At 31.7% G+C, this 17,556-nt stretch overlaps 2 protein-coding genes across 7 annotated transcripts; both read right to left on the bottom strand.

Annotated features, from left to right (window-relative positions):
- Positions 1-1,552: 1,552 nt before the first annotated feature.
- LOC114168130 (K-stimulated pyrophosphate-energized sodium pump protein) lies at positions 1,553-7,220 on the bottom strand. Its single transcript, XM_028052855.2, has 11 exons — positions 6,741-7,220; positions 6,557-6,641; positions 6,030-6,226; positions 3,668-3,750; positions 3,251-3,296; positions 3,088-3,144; positions 2,918-2,972; positions 2,731-2,831; positions 2,571-2,634; positions 2,340-2,473; positions 1,553-1,980 (listed from the first exon to the last, which is right to left on the bottom strand). Exons 1-11 carry the CDS (start codon positions 6,819-6,821, stop codon positions 1,807-1,809), a joined length of 1,077 nt encoding a protein of 358 aa, XP_027908656.2. The 5' UTR covers positions 6,822-7,220; the 3' UTR covers positions 1,553-1,806.
- A 3,203-nt stretch (positions 7,221-10,423) lies between these two features.
- Positions 10,424-15,547, bottom strand: LOC114168936 (UDP-glucuronic acid decarboxylase 5-like). Of its 6 annotated transcripts, none has more exons than XM_085669427.1 (13): positions 15,424-15,547; positions 14,624-14,738; positions 13,991-14,077; positions 13,816-13,903; positions 13,397-13,488; positions 13,076-13,140; positions 12,896-12,984; positions 11,919-11,996; positions 11,712-11,805; positions 11,398-11,464; positions 11,248-11,311; positions 11,096-11,136; positions 10,424-10,894 (listed from the first exon to the last, which is right to left on the bottom strand). In XM_085669427.1, the coding sequence occupies exons 2-13, from the start codon at positions 14,711-14,713 to the stop codon at positions 10,709-10,711; spliced, it is 1,041 nt and encodes a 346-aa protein (XP_085525553.1). In that variant the 5' UTR covers positions 14,714-14,738; positions 15,424-15,547; the 3' UTR covers positions 10,424-10,708. The 6 variants fall into 6 exon arrangements, with proteins under 6 accessions (XP_085525553.1, XP_085525555.1, XP_027909721.1 ...); XM_085669429.1 differs by having other exon boundaries at positions 15,409-15,432; XM_028053920.2 differs by lacking the exon at positions 15,424-15,547 and adding an exon at positions 15,194-15,388.
- Between the last annotated feature and the right edge of the window lie 2,009 nt (positions 15,548-17,556).

Below are 17,556 nucleotides of genomic sequence, written 5' to 3' on the forward strand. Positions count from 1 at the left end.
TTTTAATTTAAATTATTTTTGAATTTTATTTTTACTTTACTTATTTTATTGATATTATTATAATTATTTTATTTATATATTTCATATATATTATTTTATATTTTCAAATAAAATATAAAATAATATTAATGAAAAATATAAATAAAATAATTATAATAACATCAAGTAAAAGTAAAAATAAAACTTTATAAAGTGTATATGTTTTATAATTTTTAATACCGGAAGTTGACTTCTGTTTGTATATATATACGGAAGTCCGACTTCCGGTTTATATATATATATATATATATATATATATATATATATATATATATATATATATATATATATATTTTTTTTTTTTTTTTTCATTTTTAAATTATTTAAAGTTTTATTATTTGAATTTAAATTATTTTTCAATTCTGTTTTTCAATTTTTTATTTAGTAATTTTATTATTTATTATTTTTTTATTTTTTAAAGTAATCTTTTTTAAATTTAAATGTTTTATAATTTTATATACGTATTTTAAAAATAAAATAAAATAAAATATATAATTTTTTTTTATATACGAAAGTCGACTTCCGTAATGTTTTTTGACTTCCGAAAGTCGACTTCCGGTGATGTTTTTTTATTTTTGGAAGTCGACTTTCGATGATGATTTTTGACTTCCGGTGATGATCTTTGATTTCCGGAAGTCGACTTCCGATGATATATTTTGACTTTCGGAAGTCATATATTTTGACTTTCAAAAGTTTACATAATTTTGGAGGTGTGGTGTCTGCAGAGTTTGTTAAATGGTCAAAAGGTTTTTTAGAAATTGAAAAAAAGTTTGGAGGTGTAAAAGAAATTTTGGAGGTGCCCATTATTATTTAAGGGCGTTTTAGATTGTCTCATTTTGTTTTCATGATTTGAATGGATCTTCTCGTGGTCCTTGACTTAAAAAATGTTGAATATTTTTGTTATATTTCAGAAGATTAATTTCTTTATTTTGTTAATTTTTTTTAGTGGTTGTCAAAAATATTATTATATTTTATAATAATAATTATTATATCTTATGAATGATAAATCTTTTGAATTTCTATATTTTTTATCAGAAACACTAAAAATATTTACTAAAAAAACTTTAAATTTTTGTATATATTTTATATTTATATTTTAAATGTTAAATTTAATTTTGTTTTCCGGTCTTTTACGATTTCAAATTTTAAATCCAAACTTTATTACTTTATATATTAAAATTATATTTCTCACTTTCTCCATTGTGGTGTCTTTTGTAGTGCTTTTAATCTTTTAGAAACATTTCAATGTGTTGTATGTAAATAGTTGAACAAATACTGCGCTCTAGATCAGCTGCACTCCCAATGTCAGAAAAAAAATCATCTAATGAAAGACATGCCAGATATGTATTTTTAATTAAAATTGTTTGGTTTTCATTCTTCAAAAATGCTTGCTTACAAGTTTTAAATAAATCGTTTAATCTGATTTGAAAAAATGGAGAAAAAAAACCTTTTTCTTCAGAAAAAGCGAATAACGACGACTTTTTGTTTTGTTTACCACATTAAAATGGACAAGTTTTCGATTTAATTTCATAATTTTACTTGATATATAATTTTGCGGTTCGCTGTAACCACCGTCCATACGGGAGCAAAAATGGTTGCAGTCCTTTTCTCATTCATCTAAGCGTCTTATTTCCAAACTTCAACAATAACAAAATATACAAAACATTAGTAAGTTTGTACACAAACTTCACTAACGACAAAAAAAGGAAGACAAGTGAAGGCACTAAGCATCGACGATGGCTTGACAATCTGTACACACATAGGAATTTATTGCGATTTTGGCTTGGCAATCTTATGCCACGTTGAAAATATAAACCCCAGCAAGGAATAGAAAATCGTCTTAACACAAGCAACGACGAAGTTCCAACAGGAAGATGGCCAATACCAAGGATAAAGCAGTCTGAAGAACAAACTAATAAGATGCCGCGGATAACGTCCCACCTGTATACATGGTATAAGCATAAGCAATTTGCCCTTATTAGGAAATCAAGTTAAATGACCAAAGAGGAAAAAAAAAAACGTGTCCGGTACACTAAATCATGTTACTAAAATAACTATTCTTCTCAACAATCTACAATTTTGCACCATTGATTAATCATATAGTACCTGTCCTACAAGTCTTCTTATAAACTTATAATCAAAAGTCAAATACTTTAGTTAACTAGGGTCACTTTCTTTTTTTTTTTTGGCTACCATGAACTCGTTCCGACATCTAAAATTAGTCCCCAAGCATGATTTAGGGGTTATAAAGAACGAAGTCCTTGCAATGACTCAAATACAAATTAGAAAAAAATACTAACCGGAAAAAGTAAGTCTAATGCTTCCCAAGCTGCATGACGAACGGCTCTCGTGGGATACATTGGACCACCAGGAGAAGTAAAGCTATACAGACAAGTTTTTAATCTTGTACTAGTAGTCATTCTCAATTCCATACCTGTGTCATTAGCATGAAAAAAACGGCATAGCTAAATGAGGACGAGATACTAATAGTCCCTGTCCAAATATTGCATCTGTATGGGTTGATATCGTACCCTGAAGGATCTTAATTTCTGAAAGGTAATGAAGAAGCACAGGTTCCACCTTTAGCTTTTGAAGCTGGTAAGTGAAAAGAAAAAAAAATCTTCATCTCTTCAAATGAAATTGAGGATAAGGCTGTTAATCATGAAATGGTAAATTGTAATTCAAACGTACCTGATCAGTGAGTTCAGTAACAAATATATCTGCTGGACCACCAATTAGAAAAGCAGTGGGGAAAGCAGGACATTGTTTTAAGAAGCTATCTATTTTGTCAGCTGCAAAAGAATATTATTATATTTTAACAGGCTAGTACATAGTCAATTATAGCCAATAATCCACTACCCCAAACGTCAATTTTTACCTTTATTGTAAAATAGAATGAATCTTGAGAGCAAGAGATACGTATCACGCTGAGCCTGATAATATGGTGAAAAAAACAGAACTTTCAGAATGCAAATTGCTAGAAACATTAATTTAGTAATTCAAGGTTCCGACAAACCAAAACTATAACTTATATAGGGTTAATCTCACCTGGAAAGGAATTTTATTCAATCGACTGTGGTCTAATGCAACATCTTGCAGAAGGTACTGAACTTGAGGGAAACAAAAGAATTGGGAAAAGGAACCAATAATCAAAACATTAGTAAGATGATCCATATCAGTGCAAACACATTAGATTCCTTCAAGGACTTACACAGAATAAAGACTGGAAACGCCTAGTATTTGTTTGGATGTCAATCCTGCACATGGTTTTGAAAAATATTATTGCAATATGATCCCAGATTAAATTTGAGTCTGTACCACCGATGGGCACAATCTTAGTAATTAATAATATTTTCCATTACTTTTTGTTTTTATGGAGGGGACAGGCATGGATTGCTATGGAAATGGAAGACCAACATCACGTGATTTTTGTTTTTTTTGAAAGAAGAATCATAAAGAGCACAGAACAGTAAATTATTGTCAGTTCATATATTATCCAGGAATAATAATGATAGTCAATACTATTGTAACTAGTACAAAAAGCCAGTCAATCCAAATCCAAGCTTGGCTTTGCAAAACCTAATTAAAATTAAGTAAAGTTTTATTTTATAACAGCCTGTAGTCATACCAGAAAACATTTGTGGCACCTTCAACCAGAGCAGATGAATACCGGAGGAGCACTTCTGGGTTATCAAGATGAAATTCAAATAACTGCAAAAGGTTATGAAGTTATTAAGCAAAACTACAACGAAGCTACTATACATACCACAATTAGGATTCATGAAAGATGCATAACAGTGACTCATCCAACTCATCAGAATTTTGTAGGAACTTGGCTTTGCTTAAGAAATATGGAGATTGAATTCTTATAATAGCAGAGGAAATTCTGTGTAATCCTAAAAGGCAGAATTGAGAAAAAATGAAATAAAATATCCTAAAAAGGCCAGAAACATCCCATCTCATACCAGTTACCCTGTATAAACATTATAAAATTCTAACAATAGAAGTTAAATATGTTTTGTACAAAGATCTAAATAATGTAATATGAAAAAAGTTTGTGAATAACGAAAATTTTCGAATGTTTAGATCCTTCATGATTATAAAATAAATAATAAACAAATTACATTCATACATATTCTACACAGACACAGGCAAATAAAGCCACAAATCATTTCACTTGTATTGAATAAATAATTAAATACTTATACTTATGCTACATATTTCAAAATATTGCATTGCATTCCTAAAGATTAAATCTAAGACCAGCTGCAGAATCCATTAAGGTTTGACAAACAGCTTTTTTATCAAATAGCTCACTAGAGAAGAAATTTGGGTCTGACATCAGGGAAAGTATTAGTTTTAGAAACCAGGAACATATATTAGAAATGCTTATTAGAATTTCAAAGTTTAAGTTATCAATAGGAAACCACGGTACATTAATGACAAATGGGATACATTCCAAATGTTTATATATTCCATTAACTAACTGAAAACAGGAATAGCAGTTACTCTGAACAGTTGCACAGAAAATGTGCACGCTTCACAATCTCACATACGTAAATTATAAATGTTCAAAGTTGTCAGAAAGGAACCTGATAGAATTGGTTGGCAGTATCAATGACATACAGAACAATAGCATGAGCTAAGAGTTTTCAAATAAATACAAGCAGGCCATATATTTGATCATAAAACAAAATAAAAATTCCTTTTAGAGATTACAAGAGAGGTTTCTATGATTTTGTACAGGTAAGTACAAGTTCAAAATATGACCGACCATGGAATATAGAATCTATTATCTTCTCATATAGACATTTTAGCCTTGCAAGCAATGAACTATGAATGCTAACGGTCCGCAAGTGAATGCCTAAAGTACGGGATCCCAAGAAGAGATACTATTCTTTTCATGCTAATGACCATCCGGCTTACACAATTATTTTGTATAAGTCTCAAGCAGTTGCTGATTTCTATTTTTAAGATATTTAAACATCATTGCCATCTCAAATATCTCTTGTTAACATTAATGTTTACCATTCAGGTTCTCTCAACCTTTACAGTGGTAAATTTCTCAATTCCAATTCCAAACCATTTTCAACATCCAAGTAACTGTTTGCTATTGTTCTAGGTTATTATTGTTGTTATTATTATTATAAATGACTGTTCAATAAATGATTGTTGTTGTTATTACAAGTCTCATGCAGTTGCTGATTTCTATTTTTAAGATATTTAAACATCATTGCCATCTCAAATATCTCTTATTAACATTAATGTTTACCATTCAGGTTTTCTCAACCTTTACAGTGGTAGAGTTCTCAATTCCGATTTCAAGCCTTTTTCAACATCCAAGTAACATTCTGCTTTTCTAGGTTATTGTTATTATTATTAATACTGTCAAATAAATGATTGTTGTTTTTATTATAAGTCTCAAGCAGTTGCTGATTTCTATTTCAAGACATTTAAACATCATTGCCGTCTCAAATATCTCTTATTATCATCAATGTTTGACATTCAGGTTTTCTCAACCTTTACAGTGGTAAAGTTCTGAATTCCAATTCCAAACCTTTTTCAACGTCCAAGTAACTTTTTGCTATTGTTCTAGGTTATTGTTGTTGTTATTATTCTAATTATAAATGAAAATATAATGTTTTTATTTAATTTTATATGTTATGTTATTCTATGTCTTGGATTTTTAAACATTTTCCTTTACCATAAAACTGTTGTCATGATCGAATTTTAGCAACATGGTTTAGACTAGTCAACGAGAATGCAACTGTCAGGAATTATATGAAAAAGAACAAAGAAAGAACAAAATAATAGAGTGAGTACTTGAGTAATAGAATCCAGGCAGGGAAAGCTATTTGAGTGAGTAACTCGTTCATTTATTTAAGGTGAATGTTGTGATTTAAAACCAGTGATGAGAGATCATACAACACGTGTAGGAAGAAGCGTGATCAAGAATGCAATAAGACAAAAGCAGACACAAACTCACATACCCATTTGTGAAACAGGAGGGCAAATATATGAGAAGCAAACGATTGGCTCCAAAGTTGAACAATCAAGTCAAGGATAGGTTTTCCGCTCTCAGAAACACGCACAAAATAATCAGCAAGCACATCGTAGAAGCACAAAGGACCATCATTAATTTCCTCTGCTGGAGAAATGTCATCTTCTTCCTTGTTCAGAATTACATCTGTTATTATGAAAATCGGAAAGCACGCACTCTGTAACACTTCTTTGACAAATAAAAGATAACACATACAACCTCCCCCTTCTAAGAAGGAAAAAAAAAAAAAGGTTCCTAACACATTATTTAAATTCAAATATCCACATTGTAGTTGTGAATTCCATTCTCACGAGTTTCAAGAATTCCCAACAACAGGTGATCAAGCACAAATTGCAACCAAATAGCACCATAACATAACAGAATACCTAATTACGTTAACAAGACATTATAATCGGACTTTCCTAGCCGCATGCATGCTAGTTAACCTTCAATTAAAATAACGCATTGTTTTAATACCTTTGGCTCGGTCATCGACTTCTAAAGCTATATCCGCAAACAGTTCCTGCAACAAATTGCGCCTCTGCGACGAATTAGCCAACGCCTGCACCACATTCATCACACAAACAAAAAGTAACAATAAATTACTCGTTTGTTCCACTTCGCTACATCGAAAAGAGAGACAAACTAGAAGAAAACGGACCTTCTGAAGCTTCTTGTGGATCGCCTGAGAGAGCGCGTCGAGGTAGGCGGAGTTTCGGGGCGCTGAATGAGGTTCGGACATTTCCGATCGGAATCCGAATCAGGATCGAAGGCAACGTACAAAACCCTAACGCCCTAATCCCGCTCCAGACGCGGCTTCGCCATTTCTCTAGATTGTTCGAGTCGGAAGAGAAATGAAAAAAAGAAATCGAATCAAGATTTAAATCTAACGGAGAGAAAGAGATAGAGAGAGGTTGATTTGGTGCAGTTTCGGAGAGTTTGGTTTTGGAGATTTATTTAAGCGAACAAAGGATCGCAACCGCTTCAGCTCTTCTTCGTTGCTTGTTTTGGAAAGGAAGAGCATAGAAAGCAAATGCAAAAGAAGGTGAAGAAAGGAATGGGTGGGTGACGAAGGTCGAAAAGAGAAGTGAAATGATCGAAGCGTGGCCGTTAGATGTAATCACACGATGGGACAAGTGAGGGGTTTATTTTCTGACACAAAGTTATGTAGCAATGCTTTTGTGTATTATTGAAAATGGATACTGATGCGGTGGCATGGTGCGGTGTTTTGGATAATGAAAGAATCTGACGTGGCGTGGAATGGAAGATAGTGTTATTTTTACTCGATGTATGTGTTATTTATTGTATCGTCAACTCATCGGTGGTATGGTGAATGGGACGAAGTCGTGGATATTCTCATCGCCGTACACGAAAGAACACGATTTCACTGTTTTTGTTTCTGGTGGAGCCACGTTGATTCGCGAAGATGAATCTTTCTTTTTATTTCCTTGATTTAGTTCGTGTTTATTCGGTATCAGATTGACGTAGAATTAATTTTATAATGTATAATCAGTATCTGTTTAGTTTCTAAAACTAATTAAAAAGTAAAAAAAATTACGTTAAATAAAAATGAACTAATTCATCATCCTGTGTTGAATAATTGATGCTGAATCAAACACATTTAATCGTTGGATTTAACTGGGGAAAAAACTATGCAGTTACTTACAATTTCGTTTACTTTAGTCCAATTTATTAATTCTTGCAATAATTATTTCTTAAAATATTAGGCAAACAACAATAACAATAAAAATTTCAATTTAACCGGAAAGTACTTGTGAAAGTAATAATGTGAATCTCATTTAAATAAAATAATTCTATTTAATAAAAGTGACATAAATTAAATTTAAAGTTAATTAAAATTTACTAAATTTGTAAATTTATATAAATAAGAAATATAAATTTTATAATTCTTAATAAATTAGTAGATTTAAATGTATAAATTATGTTTTGAATTTATAGTTATGAAGCTCCTTTCTTTTTATTTCTCTGATTTATCTCTTTTTCCTTAAACTTAAGTGTACCAACTCACCCATACTGAAGAGAAACACTCCCCACCATTCTCTCCAGTTCTTCTCCTCCTAACTCCCCACACTCTCCACAATTCTAATTCTTCTCCTTCTACATATCAGTTCCTGGAAAAGAAACCCTTGCAGAGCTTTCAGTTGACTTCGCTTCCAACTCCCTTCCTCACAGTAAGTCAATTCTTCCAAGTCTGATCCTGTTTGACTTTGAATTCAAAATTCTGCCTCTATTATGGAATTAATCAGGTGTTCTCCTCTTCTTGTGTTGTAATGACTAAATTCTCTAGGTTGAACTGAGATTTTGAGCCCTCACTGTTGAGGAGGTATCTTACCAAGCTCAAACATCATAAAAAGGTAAGGAAAGCTAACCATTATCCTAAAATTCGTAGGGAAATCTGCTCTGATGACTTTAGATTGCATGTTTAAGTGATGAATTGATGTTTGAACTGCATAATTGGATGTGCGTTGGATTGTGTGGAAAATCTGGGCTTCTGCATGTGGGAACAGGTTCGTAATCTGGTATTTTCGCCTGGGCGAGTGGCTCTCGCTTGAGCGAAAACACCAGAAAACTCACCCATGTTCATGCGCAAAGCCTCGCCTAGGCGAGCTGAGGTCGCCTAAGCGAGAGACACTCTCGTCTAAGCGAACCAGCTTAGCCTGAGCGAGAGTTCGCCCAGGTTTTTAATTTTTGCCACTATAGCCTCGCTCATGCGAGATTAACTCGCTTGAGCGAGATGAACTCTCGCTTAGACTAGATTATCTAGCTTGAGCGAAAGCTACTGCAACGGGGTACTTGATGTTCTGTTTTAAAGGGTGAAATTATACGTTTGAAAGTGATTTTGTGCAATTAGTCTCCTATGTGTTTGGAATGTTGTCGCTGATACTAAGAATGGTGAAATTGGATGAATATGAACTATGAGAAGATGTGGTTGAGATAGAATTTCAAAGGAAATATAGAAGAGAATATTAGTGTGTGTGTGTGTGTGTGTGTAAGGACGTGAGGAATCCGTATTGGTTGGTATTCTGAAACTCCAATAATCATTCACGCTCAGATAGAGTAGAATGGATTATGTCGTGAGGAGTAACAATAATTTGGACTTGATCAAGTCTTAGACGCGAAAGGGACTTACCCTATGAGTGGTTGGGTGATAACCCCTTGTGCTCAAACTCTGCAGAGTTTGGGAACCTTCACAGGTGCAAGCCACCAAGAGCTCAAATGTCGCTTACACAATTCGAATATCGAGTCTAGAATTATATAATTGAGCTATGTGTTGTGGATGACTTTTATACTGTGAACTGTATGATTTTCTCTCATTTCAGTTAGCTTACCCTTCTTATTTATGTTTGTTTCCTTGTGTGTTCTCCTTTGCAATGATCACCTACTGTTGGTGTGAGCAGAGACGAATCCAGATGAAAAAACCCCTCTCCTAGATAGGAGCTGATCTTGGCTTGAAATTTTAGTAGTGACCTTTTTGAGTTAGATCCTTGGAGTTTAAGTTGTATGAACTGACTTCTCCTTGTATAGACTATACCACTTGATAGGGATTTATATGCTTATTTTGGATGACCGTATCAGCACTTTATAATTGTTTATCCATACTACCTCCTTTGTTGGATCATAATGTTAATATTTTCTTTAGTAGCATGAAAACTATTAAATGGGACGTTACAATATCGATCAATTTAAATTTTAAAATATTATTAAAATTTAATATACGGATAATAAAAATGAAAATAAAAAGAGATAGTCTACTAAAAATACCAGGCATATAAAAATAATATAAAAACATATAATTTTATATGTTGATGATTTTTTAACTAAAAAAAATAGAGAAAATCCCACTTTAAAATATGCTTAGGTTGAAGGGGAATTTAATTGTAACCCCTTAAAGATTTCAAGGTTTGACTCTGGCTGATGAAATAAATATTATTGAAATGTGAGATCCCACTAAATGTATATTTTCTGCATAAATTAGTTATTGATAAAAATGGTAAGTATTTTAAAGTAATCAGGGTGACAAACAATATTAATAAATTTCTATCAAATTTATTGAAACGTCCTATGCCAAAACTAAGTCAATTATTTTTTTCAAATTAAAAAATATTTGTAACAAGGATTTTTACTTCTAAATTCTCAATGAGTGTCGGTATTCATTAAACTGACTTTTCATTGTGGTCCATTAATAAAAATGCAGGTCAAACGTTCACTGATCACCGAACCCAGAAAAATGTTCAGTAAGCTTTGACCCAAAATAACATGAATATTAAATGGCACCAAAGGTTTGATCCTAATCAATCACAACTCCATCGGTGCACACAAAAAAGAAATAAAAACCAATGGTTTTGTATGACTGATTACTTAAACATCATATCACGAATACATGTAACAAGAGAACTACAAAGAGGGGGATTTTCCTTTTTTTTTCAATAGAAATTTTATCTCAGTAAATAATACTACCGGCAAAATTTGCAGACTATTGCTGCAGTGTTTTTGGTCAAATAAAACCAAGAGTACGGTCGTCATAATTATGAAAGGAAAATTGTGAAATTTTAGACCCATCCATCCCACTTATTATCTATCCATTCTGGCTTGATTTAAAAATGTAAGTTAATTATTTTTGACAACTCCAAGCCTCAAACGGAAATCCTCTTCCATTAGAGGCAGACCATCTCGCAGCTGAAACTTTGGTTCCCACTGAAGTAACTCCTTTGCTTTTGTTATGTCTGGTTTTCTCTGTCGGGGATCATCAGGAGTGTTTTCCACCATTTTTATCTCTACATCTGGATTAACTAGCTGCAAATGAACCACAAAAACCATATTCCGAGAATTCTGTATTAGTATAGACGCCATGACTTAATCTTGTATTGTGAAAACATGCAACCTTCCCCGTAAAATAGCTCCCTCCCGAGGTTACCAAGTTTTAAATCACACTTTAACACTCATAAAACGCAAGTATGAATGAAACTAGAGAACGCTACTAAGCTTTGAACTAACCTCCTTAACTGTCTCAGCAAGTTCAAGCACTGTAAATTCACCTGAAAAGGAAGATAATGAGGAAAATAAATAAGGGGAAAGAAATTAAAGATCTTTTCTCAGTTCGAAACAGTTAAGATACGCATAAACAGGCCTTGCAATATAAATGTAACCTGGATTTCCGAGGTTGATTGGCCCCGTGTCGGATCCTGCCATGAGACGGATAAGGCCATCGACCTTATCACAATAAATCATAATTAGCTTAGCAAATACTAATATCAACCCAATGCAAGAGATATGCGCATAGGTTATGGAATATATACCAGATCAGAGACATAGCAGAAACTGCGAGTTTGTGTTCCTGGAGACTGGACCGTTAAGGGTTCACCACTAAAACAAACCAAAGATAGTGAGGTAAGCATCAAATTAGAAATGTGAAGACAGAAAAAGAAGTCAGGGCTAGTCTACAAAATCAAGGCATTGAAATAATTAAATTAATAATTGATGCTAGTGCGTTGCGCGCATCACATATTCTATTTTAGACCTGAACGCGGCAACCAAAACCATAATTAAGAGATCTGTGTAGAAATAACAATGCAACATATAAACCACAAACAGTAAAAGAAGTTTTGATTACCGAAGTGCTTGAGCAATGAAGTTGCTGACAACGCGCCCATCGTCAATATTCATGCGCGGCCCATACGTGTTAAAGATTCTTGCAACACGTATTTCTATGTTGAAAGAATACCAAACAACCTGTTAAATTGCAGAGAAAATATTTTCTACCAACTATACCTTACAATGAACAAGAGGGAATTATGAAGAAAAGAAGACCATAAATTACCTAAGCCATGCTGCCTATGATAGTCAAACATTAAAGTCTCAGCTACACGCTTTCCCTCGTCATAACAACTACGAACTCCTGTAGACATATGAGTGTTAGGATGATGTTTTTTTGTTAGTCAATTCAGTTTATTATTTTTGTGACAATAGCTCTACTATCGAGCTTTAAAAATTCTTGTATTCCATGGGTGGTGTAAGCATATCCACGTCCGGTTCCATTAACCTCAGCAATGATGGAAAGGTGAAGCTGGTACATTGTGGTTCATTTAATGAAGTGGAAGACATAATAACTTAACCACTCAAGCTAATCATGAAATTGAGGAAGATACTGGGAGTTTGCGAGTTTCTAACTTAAACTGATTAGACCATAATCAGGTTTAGGGGAGGATATATTACGATTTCTTGTTAGTCAATTCAGTTTACTATTTATTGCTAATAAAGTCCTGCATAAATGGACTTAGTTGTAGGTTGGATCCTTTGTACTTAGTTCTCCCCACATTGTAGGGGTTGTTAAACGTGGAAGCTGATTTTTTTCCAGTTCGTCGTAAAAGACCTTTATTGGTCCCAATATGTTACTAAAGACGTCAATCTGTTCATTTTGCAATTCTATGTGCACTAGCTTAGTATCTAACAATGGCAATCCAGTGCTTAGACCACATCTACCTAAATATTGTATTAAAAGAATTTCATTGACTCAAAATGGTCAACCTTGCATCACATACTTAATTATTATGTGGAAAAGTAAGGTTCCACACACACTTTAAAATTTCAACGCTTTTTGCTTCATAAGTCCACAACTATTTATTGTCTGTCATGAAAAATAAATTCAAGCCCCAAGCAACTATATATACAAAAATTAAATGATAGAGTAGGCTTCCATGGTTTATACAGTGCAGATATCTTTCACAATCATTGGCAGAATATAATCTCATTTAAGAAGCACGAGATAGAGATGGAGACAGAGATAAAAGCATCTACCAATAGGGTTCACATTTCCCCAATAGCTTTCATTTTGGGGATGCTCAAGAGGATCCCCATATACCTCCGATGTTGATGTAAGTAGAATCCTGAAAATAAAATAAGTACTAAGACTTTACCAAATAAAATTGAAAAGGTGATAGAAGTTGAAATTATTGAATTCCGAAGAAATTTGCCAACCTTGCGCCAACTCGCTTTGCAAGCCCGAGCATGTTCAGTGTGCCAATCACATTTGTCTTTATTGTCTGCAAAAATTATTATTTCGTGACATACTAGATAATTGTCAAGGATCAGCAAAAAACCAGAACTTTCAGGAAGCGCATAATGATAGATACATGACTAAAGTAGAATAAGTATACTGCAGATTGCAGAAAGCCACATAATGGGCTAATGGCTATGAAATTAACGTTAAAAGCAAAAGCGTCAGCAATTGAGAAAAGTGTGTTAGCATGCCAACCATAAGATAATGAAATGAAGACAAAATAAGAATAAAAACTATACCTTCACAGCATTATATTTGTAGAAAATAGGAGATGCAGGGCATGCAAGATGGTAGATCTGATCAACCTCAATTATCAAAGGTTCAGTGATATCTACACAGGAATCATAACGATAATGTGCATCAGAATTATCGATTTTCAGACAGATTTTAAGACATTCTAAACATAATATATTATACAAAATAAGCTAAGGTATCACTGATAATGTTGCTCGAGAATAGTATAAAGCGAACTGAGCAACGCTGAAGTAGCTGAAGTCTGAAATATGACTACTGAAATTTGTTGTGAAAAACTGTAAGGCTTTTGTTGATAGAACGATCATTTGAAGCCTTCTAACTTTTAATATAAATCACTTCCCATCCACAAGCACGACAATTTAATATATAAGATAGTTGAATGGCAAACAAAAGCAGAGTATACCATGACGGATAAGCTCAAATCTGGGATGACCCGTCCATTTTTTGAGATTATCCTTTGATCCAGTGAAGTAGTTATCGACAACAATGACCTGATTAGAAGTTATGTCAACAAAAAATATAATTGTTGAAGAAGGAAGAAAAAAGGTATTAAAAAACAGAATAAACAATTATCTGACCTCATTTTTTTCATTTTCCATCAATCTATCAACTAGGTGAGAACCAATGAATCCAGCTCCTCCCGTGATCAAGATTCTCATGTTAGACTATAGTCAATAATGAAAGAATTGTTAGTGAAAAAAGGCATCAGAAAAAATGTTTCGTAAACTAAGGATTTTTTCTGGCAAAATCCCTGTTTATAATCACTCGACAAATTTCAATCAACTGTCATAAGATGCATGCCTGTTAGCACACACATACTTCTGAACCTAACGCATACAAAAAAGAATAGAAAAATGAAAAAAACAACTCAGTTTCATTTATCAGTATATACTCCCCAAAACAATTGAGCTGTAGCCATTTTGCAGGGTAAGCTCCTATGGTTCGATTTCTAAAGGTTCGGTGACTGCATTCTATGAAAATAGTAGATCGTACTGATTTGCGGTTCCTCAGAACAAACTTTAACTCAACAATATAATTCATCCATTACTTTTGTTTTCTATCACATTTAATAAATGGTTAAAACTATATACCATTGAATAAAAAAAAAATCTACCAAGGTAATTAACAACAAATCTTAATTGTACGATCCAGATAACAATAAGAACAACAACACGGCAAGAAAACCGTAAAATAGAAAACCGACTGTACACCTGATAGAATTTGGAGAAACGCAAGGGAGATGGCAGGGGAGGCTGCTTCGGTGATTTACTAGAATCTCCATCAGAAGAATTCGACGCCATTGCAAAAACCTTTAAAGTTCAACTCCTGCACCAATTTCAAAGGGATTAAACGTTTTCCTCTCAACACAGATCGAATAACTGTAACGAGTTATCAAAATTTTCGTAAACCAAATCAAGTGCCGTCAAATAAAATGGCCTATCGGGAAAAGAAAACAGGTAATGAACCTGATCGCTTGCTTCATAGAAAGACCAAACAACCTAACCCAATCCAAAACCCTACCCTCTCTTCTGATCCAGACACACGGTGATCATGAACCAGACTATATGTAGATCCAAATACAGAAGATTCTTCCACCAAATGCTAAACTATAGAGAATGATAACATTTACAAATTCAATTCGATAATATAGAAAAAGAGGAAGCCTTAAAACTCACTCACAGAATGTTGAAGGACGTAAAACTATAGGTCCAAGGCAAAAATCACATCGAACAGAACATGCAAAGAAAAAAAGGTATATCTACGGAGTTAAAGTTAATTACCGAGAATCTGATCCGAAATGAAGGTTAAGCAAATGGTGAAAAAAAAAAAATTAACGGATGAATATGAATATTGAGTAGTGACTCTCAGTTAGGGAAAGAAATTCTGTGAATGTAATGTATGTGGAAGCAATGCACTGATATTTATATCATAATGTTTTTGAATTGTTTGTTATACAAAATTGTGACTGTGATGTGATTCACACACTCACACTCACCCACACATGACACACCTTGGGATCGAGGGGACTCGAGGTAAGGTGGAGAATTAGAAGATTTGGTTCTTTCTTGAGCTTGTTTGAGACTCGGCGAATATGCTGGTGCTGCGCGTACGAGATTACCAATCTGGGAGTGCCACGTCGTCACGTGAGGAGAGTTGCATGGCTCACGTGCAGCGGGACAAGACAAAAGTATCAGGTTTGTTATGTGTAGCAGGTTGTTACTGTTTTCCTCTGGTAACACATTTGTTTGGATTAAAATAGTTAAGAACTAACTGATTCTATCCATAAATATTTTTTTAGTTGAAATAGATAACTTGGGATCTTTGTTACTTTAATTTAATCCCTTCAATTATTTCATTTTTTTTATCACTTTCATTGCATTTTTGGTGAAACAAACTTTTAGAAACTCTAGTATTTTCATGTGAAATAATACTGTTGTGGTTAAGATAGTGGCACATAAAAAGACTTGAACTTATTAAACACTTATTAAGCGAAATTACAGGGTAATTTTAAGATGTGATATTTTTTTAACAAACAAAAATAATTAATTACAAATTTCAAACCAATATCCCTCTAAGTGTAAGAAAATTAATATATCTTTAACTTATAACTATAACAATATATAAAAGATAAAAAAATTATATACACATTTTATTTTCAATTTTATCTTTTATTTTTATATGTAAATTTTAAAAATATCTTATATTAAAACGGAACTTAATTTTAAAATATTAAAACTGAATTCTATAATATTTTCTTAAGTTAATTAATATTTTTTATATTAGACTAAAAAAAACAGAAACAATGTAGGTTATACAACTCCCTCGCAATAATAAATTCTATACCATGATACAATAATTTTTATTTTTATTTTAATAATGGAAAGAGAAGAATATGACAGATTTCAACTTATATCAAGGACGCACACTACATACCAATAACCAATTTTTGAAACGAAATTTCTATGACCGAACTCATTTTAAATTTCAATACTATAATTTAAAATTTAAAATTATTTTTTATAAGAAATTAATTTTAAAACTAAATATCATATTTTAAAACTAATTTTTCTTAAAATTGTTTTTACAACAAACTGATTTTGAAACTAAATACCATATTTTAAAATTATTTGTTGTATAAAAAACTGATTTTATACCTAAATACCATATTTGATTTAAGTATACGATCAAAACCTAAATGTGATATATGATTGCGTATGATATAATAATCCTATACTAAATGAAGTCCATTAAATATTTCTTATCACCTTTATTAATACTAAATATATTTAATGTAAATTTAAGTAATTTTTACTTCCTTATAAGTTTTTAGAAACTACAGTTAAATTCAGGAAGTACGAATGAACTAAAAAAACTATATTAAATCATTGTTTTTTAAGTTTATCAAATTTATGATTGAAATTTATTTTTCAAATATTATATTAAAAATAAATTTCTTTTTATTTTTTATTTTTAATATTTGACATTTATTTTAGCAAACTAAGTTTGTTCCTATTTTATGACATGATAATTTTATATCCACAAAATAGCAAGTGTCATTATTTTTTTTATTCACTGTATTAAATTATATTTTTTAATCATATTAAATATGGAAAAATCCATAATTTTCTGTTTATGTCATCATAATTTTGTACTTCCATAAATTTGTATAATTTTTTGTTAATAAATTTAATATTGTATATAATTATACCTGTTCACTGTTTTTTTTATGTCTTCTTTATCATTTAGGTACTAAATGAATTAAATTTGCGAAAGTACAATAACAACAAAACAAATTGAATGTATATTATCTTTTCTAATTTATATCACAAATCTTATTATTTAATAAAATATTATTAAGTGTCACAATTATTATTGTTTTTTTTCAATGCATTTAATACAGTTTATATTCATAGAAAAAACTAGTTTCTTTAAAATGTAATTACTAAAAAAATACAAGTATAATAGAAAAATGTGAGTTATTTCTTTAAAATTTAAAAATAATTTAATTTTTTATTTTGTGTTACATTTTGACATATATTTTTTTTAGTATACATAACAAGTAAATGAAATATATATATATATATATATATACCAATAAGTATTATACATTATTCATAATAAATATAAATTTACTTTATATATT

This window comes from Vigna unguiculata, chromosome 11 (genome assembly GCF_037176805.1).
Source record: "Vigna unguiculata cultivar grain cowpea cultivar isolate G323 ecotype 2 chromosome 11, ASM3717680v1, whole genome shotgun sequence".
NCBI lineage: Eukaryota > Viridiplantae > Streptophyta > Magnoliopsida > Fabales > Fabaceae > Vigna > Vigna unguiculata.